The 9480-nt window shown below is 39.0% G+C and overlaps 1 protein-coding gene across 1 annotated transcript in view; it reads right to left on the minus strand.

The window, feature by feature from the left end:
• Window positions 1–9480, minus strand: part of LOC101850949 (alpha-2-macroglobulin) — a gene marked incomplete in the record, with an annotated part of 114121 nt that overhangs the window by 57054 nt on the left and 47587 nt on the right. The window contains 3 exon segments of the mRNA XM_005096613.3: window positions 5250–5333; window positions 7538–7714; window positions 8866–9048. Of these exon segments, the coding sequence (XP_005096670.2) occupies window positions 5250–5333; window positions 7538–7714; window positions 8866–9048 (444 nt within the window).

The raw sequence follows: 9480 nt of genomic DNA on the forward strand, positions 1-9480 counted from the left end.
ATTACCATTATTATTATTATTATTATTATCATTATTATTATTATTATTATTATTATAGACACCATACTCGAGAACGGCGCAAAAGATGGCATGGCAATATAAACCAAAGAAAGCCTAGATCAAGACAGTGGAAAAGTGACGACTGTCGTCACATCTGGAAAAGTCACTAAGAGAAAACCCCTCTGTAACCATAATTATGAAGCAACCACTGAAGATGCAAGAAACTGATTCACACAAGAAGCTTTACCGGGAGGCTTCAGGAACGAATAAGGGAAAAGAAATAACAAAAGACATGTTTGAAGTTTCTCAAAACAATTTGAATGTTTTTCGTTGTTGGTTTTTTTTTGTGTGTGTGGTTTTTGTTTTTGTTTTTTGTTTTTTGTTTTTCTTAACTTCTGAAAAAGTTATAGGTAAACACAACGTTCAGGGGCGCAGATCCGTCTGGCTATCACATACACGAATGACGACAATCGCTCTGATAGAATCAAAACGTAGGCAGGTAGATTAAGTCACACAGACTCGCAAGAGAAAGACTTAGAACGTACAGTCGAAGCAGAACTCCCTTGGGCCTCTTCAGAAGACATAAAAATGAAAGAAACGAAAGCACAAACAACAGTACAATAGTAATTCATTGGTAGATAGCGGCACACGATAAATTGTGGAATCACCCACACGGTACCAAGAAAAGCAGTTCCCTCAGAATTCTCTTTAGCTGAATAGAAGGCATATAATTTATAGGCTACAGTACCTCACATTGACATAGGACTTCGCATTAACGCCTTCATTTTACTAATACGACAGTATAATAAAAAAAATTTTAATGCAAAAACAGTTCATACATTTGTACCAAAAAACTTTTGGCGGACAACTTTGGCAACTTTGGCATGCCCCCCCCCCCCCCCTCTCTCTCTCTCTCTCTCTCACACTTATTTTTTTCTAAGAAAGTTGGCGTTGAGTTGACTGCCTCTTTATCAGATTGTCTGGAAGAAAGGTGCTTTTCTGAACATAATCTAGAACTTCCAGCTTTGGCAGACCCAAGCTATATGCTATAATTTCTGATTCTAGTTCAGGAAACGATATAGAGCAGAAAAACGATGCCAAAATATATTCGTAAATTAAACAAAAATAATTTCTTATCAGTTTTTGCCGCGTCTCTTTCTCCCCTCTCACGAAGCCCAATCCCAGACTGTAAACTGGACTGACATGAACATCCTGCTTACTGTTGAGGACAAAATAACAAAACTATGTGATGACGATACTCCGCAAGCTTGTGCATATTTATTTGTCATATTCTAGGCTTAGCCCAAATTATGTTCGTGGTATACGGCCGCTTTCGAAAACTTTTGAACAAAAATATCAGAAGATTAGCAACCTTTACGATAGTGAACATTTTTATCCTCTATTCAACAACTTTATTTTCATCCCCTCCCCCTCCTTTTCCCCCCTTCCCTTCCGCCCCTTAACTAACAAACCAAAGCCAGTTCTAACCATGCCATACATTGAGATACGGTCATCACTATGAGTTCAACGCAAATCCGGACATCGAGCTATGAGTTTTCAGTCATTCCCACCCCCATCCCAGCCCATCCATGAAGCGGGAGGGGCAGAAAGAGTTACTACTTCTAATAATGATGTGTGCCATTAAAAATCAAGCAGTTGGAAAACCGCCACTTTCAGTACCAGCGAACCCTGCTGATTCAAAATGAGTTTCTGAACCTGTAGACACATTCCTGATTACGGTCTGGTGTGTTTCATCCGCGATGAGCATCATAGAAGTGAAAAAGTTCTTTCAATTAAGGCACGGCAAGTGAAGAGGGGAGGGGGGGTGGCAAAACAGTAACAGAAAACATTTGGCACCAGACCCTTCGCAAATAAGCATACGAATTACTGTCAGGTGGACGTCACAATAGCCCCACAGAAACGGCACAGCGTCCACTGCACGGTAACAGAGAGACTCTAAAGTCGTAGACTATCAAAACGAGGGAAATGGGGGGGGGGGGGGTCGTCTTCCAGCATGTAACTTATCGCTCGTCAAAATAATGAAATCCAAGAAATTAGCATTTTTCGGCCAATTTGGAAATATTTTTCAAATGTTTGTTTTTTTGGCTCAACACATTGTTTGTCCATTCTAAAACACTTTAAAATGTGTGGATAATAAGGGAAAACGTTGATTAAAGGCACATAAAAATGTGAATTTTCAGTTTCCAAGGACTCTTAAGCTATGGGAGTCACCAAACTTTGGAGGCCATTTTCTTGCTAATTTTCCTTCGGAAACCAGGTGACCCCACCTCCTTCAATCACAAATATCTTGACTTCTATTCAAGGTCAATGGATATCTTTGTCATCGAAAACAAGGCAAAGTAACAAGCTTTACGATGACATCAATAACTCTTTATGCCCAAAAATTGACGGGCGCCGGATTACACCACGTCGTGACACATATACCATGCTATTTAGGATAACGAAAGGCTCGGGGTCCGACCCACCTGCGGCATGCCCTGAAAGAAGCCGCGTAACGTAGGATGCGATCAGAGAACACAAAAAACAGGCTCACAGCAGCAACTGTTTGACCTGTGAAACCCAACCGCCAAAAATAACACATACTTACAGATTACAAAACCGTTGTAAACTAATCACGCACGCAGGACCTTTAGAACTGCTGCTTTCAACTACTTAAGGCCGCAAGACGTTTTATAATCACTGTATCTTCAATTCGTAAACAACTGCAGGCTACAAGAGATGTAGAACTTTCTTTTAATTCTCTTTCTTCCCCACGTCTAAGCCAAGAAAAACCCAAAATCTTGCCTTGCAGTCAGATAGAGAACGTGCCGCGGTTCAATCCAGTTAATATGTTGCCCCCCCCCCCCCCCCCCCCCCCATACACACACACACGACTCACCTTAGCCCCTGAGTCAAAACATTCCAGTCCAAAACAGGATAGTATTACTCCCTTGGAAACCAAACTTTCTTTTACAGTTGGTCAACTTCTCCATTTCGTATGCACCCGAATCTCCGAATGATTAACGAATTCCGATCAGCAGAAAACCCAGCTAAATAACATGTAAACTGTATTCCGCCAGCAATCAAATGTGCCAACTGGCGACGAAAAAAATCCAGAACTTTTCGGAACCTGTTGAAATGTTAGCGGAGACTCTAAATATACGGATCACATTGTGTATAATATGTTTTGTATCAATGTTACTTTGGCAACAATCAGCCTGAAGTCGGGCAGAAACTGGACGGTTTCAGAAATCCAGATTTCCAGATGTATCCGGAAAATAGGCAGATCTGGACAATACCAAAGACAAGGTCTGCTCCCAAAAACACAGCAAAAAAATACATACTATAAGGGCATATCAGTAGAAGCTCAGCTAACCTCACTGAAATTCCAACTAATGGCTTACACATTAATAATGGCAAAATATGCTAAACATTCAAAATTAAGGTCACCATGTGTGAACTTATTTCTGAAAAACAAAACAGTGCGGCACGCACACAGCGAAATCGGATGGACGTGGAAGTCTTTTAGTTACGCACGTATTTCGCTGTGAACTTGCTCTCAATGAAAAGAATATAAATGTAGGCCTACAGGGTGTCCAAAATTCGATGACCGCCAAAAAAGTTAAATGAAATACGATCCTCTTTAAACACAGTAACGTCCTTTTATAGAAACATCAAGGAACCATCTGGACAGGCAATAACATAATATATAGCATGAAAAATTAGTTCGCTTTGAAATTGTTAGCTTTACAAAAGATGTTCCATGAGTGCCCCCAATTACGCACAAAGCATTTCTTTGTCCTGTTCTGTGTCGCGTTCTGTCACAGCTACAGCATGATAGCTTTTACAAGGTCTGGGTCTTGATTTCGGAGTTCCTTTCATTTACATCATCTGGTGTTTATGGTGCTCACTACACACAATTCCCAGAATTATCTTTTCTAGTCCTGCAGAAATTAGCCTCATCGCTAAAGCAAACAAACCATAGAACGTTCTCCATTCGGCTCACTTGTCTTAAAAAACCCAAGCACTCATTGTTTTTCTATCCAAAGAATTGTCTGGTGTTTTCCTTGGTGGAAAAAATGTGACATAGTTTCATTATCAAATTATGGTTTAAGATTCTGTGCGTTGGGTTTGACTAACCTAGTTCACCGCTACATCCTCGAACAGACTTCACGTGAACTGATTCCATATTTCGCACCGTTTTATTAAAGCTTACTCTCTTCATTAATGGCTTTCTGACAGACATCCTTTTACCTTGAACTGGTCATACCACACCCGAATTGCTTTTCCAGAAGCTGCACTGGATCTAAATCTGGTATCAACTTCTACTCCCCGCAATGACAGACTTGAGCTCCTTTTAAGACTTGAATCCAGCATGTTTTCTAATACAACACGCCCTTTCTGGGTCACTCCAAGATATGGCTGATGCAGTGGTGCTCATCTGACCAATTTAAATTTGAGCATCGATTATGGTGTCCAGATGATCAAACATATTTCCCTTTATATTTTGTGCCGATCCATGTAAAATCGGGGATGTTATTAATTGTTTTATCGTGGTCATCGAGCCTGGGACAGTAGGTATAAAGAAAAATTTGAGACCTCAAAAATCTGTCCGCTATGTGCGCGTTTGCTATGTGCCAACTATATCCACAAATATACACTATGCCAAAAAGATAATACTGCTTTTCCTGCACAGTGTTGTTGTCTTAAGATAAATGTAACTCTATGGCATACAAAATGTGTTGTAAGCTACAGAATGGAACAGCAACCTACATGCACATCTTCCTTGGCAAGACTAAAATATTCTAAATTCTACTTTAATTATTCTTTGATAAAATCTCTCATCCTTAATATTTTAACCAATCAAAAAACTTGTAACACTGTATCATGGAAAAAGAGGGAGAATGAGTGAGTGGGGAAAGGGAAATGAGAAGAGAGAAGACGGAAAAGAGAAAAGAGGAAACACACACACACGCGCACACACACACACACACACACACACACACACACACACACATACAGAGGCAAAGAGAGACAGAGAGAGACAGAAATGAGAGACTGAGAGAGAGAAAGTGGGACATAAATGAAGGAATAGAAAGACAAGAGAAAAACCATGGGAAAAAATGACATAACAAAACGTAAAAAAAGAAAAAGACATAAACACAGACATAATGAGACAATTTGGAAAAAAAAACCCAAATAAATAAGAAAAGAGAAAAAAGTTTATACAACATTGATAGAGTACTTACCATGAAAAACATTCCAGCATTATTAGCTGCTGAATCAGATGTTAGTGCAGACTTCAACTTGAGTGAGCCCAAAGCAGATTTAACCTGAGAAGTAAAATTTAAAAAACATCAAAAACATTGAAATGATCATGAATAGCCCAGTTCAAGAAAACAGGGGAGCTATACAACTTTTTCAAGGGAGATTTGAGGAAAGAAAATCCACAGACCTGGCGTCATGTCCCTCATAAAATATCAGGTATAAATAAACAAAATATATTTATGTGTCACAGCGAGGAGGGATCAGGCACTCGTCAATTTTTGGGCATGTGAAGTTATTGGTGTCATCTTAAAGCTTTTTTATTTGTCTCGCTTTTGAAGGTAAAAATACCCATCTATTTTGAATAAAAGTGAAGATATTAGCGATTGAAGGAAGTGTGGGTTGACAGGTTTCAGAGGTAAAATTAGCAAGATAGTGGCCACCAAAGTTTAGTGACTTCCATAGCTCGAAAGTCCATTGAAACTGAAAATTTACTGTTTTTGTATTTTTAATCAACGTTTTTTTCAGTAATATCCACAAAATAATGTGTTTTTAAAAGGACATAAAAGGTGTTGAGCTCAAAAACAAAAATTCGAAATTCGATTAAAATTGCCACACCAACAGAAAAAGGCTGGGTTTTTTTCAATTTCACTATTTTGACAAACGCCTGATTTCACCACAATGCCTCACATTATACTACAGAATGATAGCGCTGCAAAAGGAAACTACAATATACATTGTAATCTTTTACTTATACAAAACCCCCATTTCTTGAATTTGCACATCCTCATCGCTTTAAACTTTGAGTCTTACATCTCAAGGTGAACTTCTAATCATTAAAACATTCAACGGAATCGTGTCAATCTCGACAGGCGAAGGGGACAGAAGTCCTGCTAGATCTTAATGACCTCACAATCATTCCCTCCTCAGCTGAGGAGGATAATATGAATATCAAACTGTATTCAGCAGGCTTGGAGACCTAAACAGAATAAAGATGTAAAGTGTCGGTCGACAGCTCAGTATAAGGCTCCGTCACTTTTCCAAATGGCGTATGGTGGAGTCTTAAACGAAGCAGTCGATATTATTGTGCCCCAACCTCTTTAATAAAAGAATAAGACATATTCCCCAAAAGTACGTTCTTTCATCAATATAAGTAAAAATCCTTTTGTTTTAAAGAACATACCTCCTTCAAAAAGACAACCCCATAGAGAATACAGTACAATATTCATCGTCTACACACCATATTACTTTCATGTGAGAATTTCAAGTTAGACTTTCCAAAATAACCTAGGTAGTCGTGAAGCTAATCCATCTAGGTACTTCTGCAAATTCTTATTTTTATTCTAGGTCATTGATGAAGGAAAGGTTGTGATTAATACGTACATTTTCAAAACATCACTTTTGAAAATGAAGATTAAATCAAAAAGGTCTACTGCTACGTGTTTGAGATCAGGGGCTGAAATTAAAAGTAGTGGTTGGGTAGGAGGATAAAAGCTTGCAATGTTATAGTTGTTTCAGTTGCATTGTTGTCGTTGTAATGATACTGGAGTTATTACATCCTATTTGGCATTTCATGTTTGGCCTTAAGGCTTGGGAAAAGACCTGGCAAGGTCAGACAGAGAATAAAGATGGCAGCCCCCATGTGGAAGCTGAATCCCCTGGTTCCATGTTAAGTGTATTCCTGAGTGTCTGACTGAATGAATGGAAACTCGCCGCCAGAGAAAACAGTTGTAGCTGTTGTTCTTGTTCTTACTGCTTTCCCCCATCTGCACGAAGACATGTAGTAGGATGAGCATGTCTTCTACAGTATGTTTCTTAATTCCACTTAAAGATGTGGACATTATAGGTAGTGATGGAAGAAAGTGTTAGCAATGTACTGGAAAACACGTACTCCGGAGCTCATTAAAAATTATGATCCTTTATAAATGACACTGTGTGATTAAATTTATAATGTACCCGATTGTCTGTAGTCAAGAAGCGACGACCAATCAGCATGCAGCAAGGAGCAGAATACATTTTTTTAAAGTGCACGCTGGTGAAGGGGTGGGGGAAATTCAAATCACTGATTCACATATCACTGTCCCCGTCGTTTTATGCAAGAAAAATTCTGAAATTAAGCAAACTGAGCCAAAAAATGTGAAATTATGCAGTTCTGTTTTAATTTTAACAAAGAATGATAGAGGAAAATAATCAGAAATTATGCAAAAAATGATCAAATTTTGCTAAATTATGCGGGGTGCATAAAACCACGGGGACAGATATCAGAACAAACCTTGCCCTCATCCAAGTCACTGCTGCCTTCTAGAAGTACGATGCTTTTGTCAACGGCCAAGTAATACACAGAGTGCTCTCCGGGCATGGCGTTCGAGCCATCTGTCCGGTCAACAGCAAGACGCATGCCCACCTCAGAGCCAACACGAGCTTCAGTAGTATCAAATTTTACTGAGACCTGAGGAAACAAAGGTGGAAAGATACTGAGATGTGACAATGTGGACCCCTGTTGTATACTGAAGTTTCATTTTAACCTTTCAGCCATTCATTTGTAAGCCCACAGAACCTATGTGATTTCTTTGTCTTGACATCTAGATATACACACAGTACCCAAGCTGAGGCCTGCATTAGATACACAAAAGGGCAACTGTAGCTATGCTTTGGCATAAGCCAAATCCATAGGGTTACAGTACTGAGATGTAGTTATATGAACTATTGTAAAGTACTGAGATTTTCAGACAAAAATTGCAAACAGACACTGAGATACAATGCTTTGAACCGTAGTAAGAAAATCTATAATACTTATCTCATCTCCTTCGTTTTTGTGGCTTTTCAGTGGGTTTTTTAGTAGAAGTTTTACGGTGCTCGCAACAGCATAAGGTCATATGAGCACCATTTTTGTGTTTGTTACTCTCTTGTAACAATACTAATCTTCAACAAACATATTACCTAATTGTACTGCAAGTGCTGTAAAACATTTACAAACACAAAAATAAAACAATTTGTGAATGTTACCTATACGTGCACATAAGAGCAAAAAAAATTATGTTTGAACGAGTAAACTGACCTGAATGAAAGAATGAAAGTACAAGATAAGGGAACATGATTACAGGAAAGACAGTATTCAATTTATCAATTGCTAAGAGGACAGATCTCTTACGACGTTCATATTATAGCAATACACTTAAAACTATCAATTTTTTGGCACTCACTCTCCTCCGCCCCCACTCCTCCCCCCCCTTTCCCAATTTCAAAATTAATTAATAATGCTGTTGTAATGTTAATGTCATAGTTGTAATTACCCCAGCCAATGTCAACTGGATGTAGTTCCCCATCTTCAGTAACAAACCTGAGGGTGGAAGGCGTATTTAAAAAAGAGTGTTTTGAGTCCTTGGTGTATATAGAGTATAGAGTCTTTGAGGTAGTTTCAGTTTAGTTTTGGAGAGTAACTTATAAAGGATAGAAAGAGGAAATATAAGGATGATGGATGTATGAACAGCAAACAAGGTGCAAACCACACCTGGGTACCTCCTGACCACCCACTTCTTTGAAATAAAATGGTGACAACCGAAGCAGATTCAGGACAGGAACCAGAGAGGAGAGCTTTACCTTTTTGTTCAAGCAGGCCTGTGGTGTTATGGACACCACATCAGCGACGACCCGGTAAATAGATCCTGAGGTCATCATGAACACGGCCACATTAGCACTTGGACACATTTCCTGTTTGACATCTAAACGGATCCTGTCACCAGACACCATTCCCCCATCGACAATGTTGCCCTGACTGGTCACCTGAAAAAGAAGAAAGGAACAGCTGGTAACTCTTGCTTCTATAAAGCATTTGATTATCACAAAGTTTGCATGTACTCTTTGAACCTACAAACATTTCTGCCGTTGCCACAGCTTCCAATTATCAGTAAACTTGGCAGCCTATGGATAGTACCATGTTACTCTTCAACTTTCCTTTTAAACAATAGAAAAAAGTGCCAATGTAATGCAGTACAACCTCCTGAGGGTTCTCATAACTTCACGATAACCCCACCCCCCCCCCAAAGGTGAACCAGTTAGTTTCAAATTTCCATTTCAGTTTTTTGAGGGATATACAGTGTTGTATCCTGTCAGATGTATCCCACCATTATCATAGATATATTCAATACTTTTCTTGTAGTTGTTACTTTGACATTATTTCTCTCTGTGGACATACACTGATTCAATTCAAGTGAA

The sequence above is a fragment of the Aplysia californica genome, unplaced genomic scaffold (genome assembly GCF_000002075.1).
Source record: "Aplysia californica isolate F4 #8 unplaced genomic scaffold, AplCal3.0 scaffold00133, whole genome shotgun sequence".
Taxonomy (NCBI): Eukaryota; Metazoa; Mollusca; class Gastropoda; order Aplysiida; family Aplysiidae; genus Aplysia; species Aplysia californica.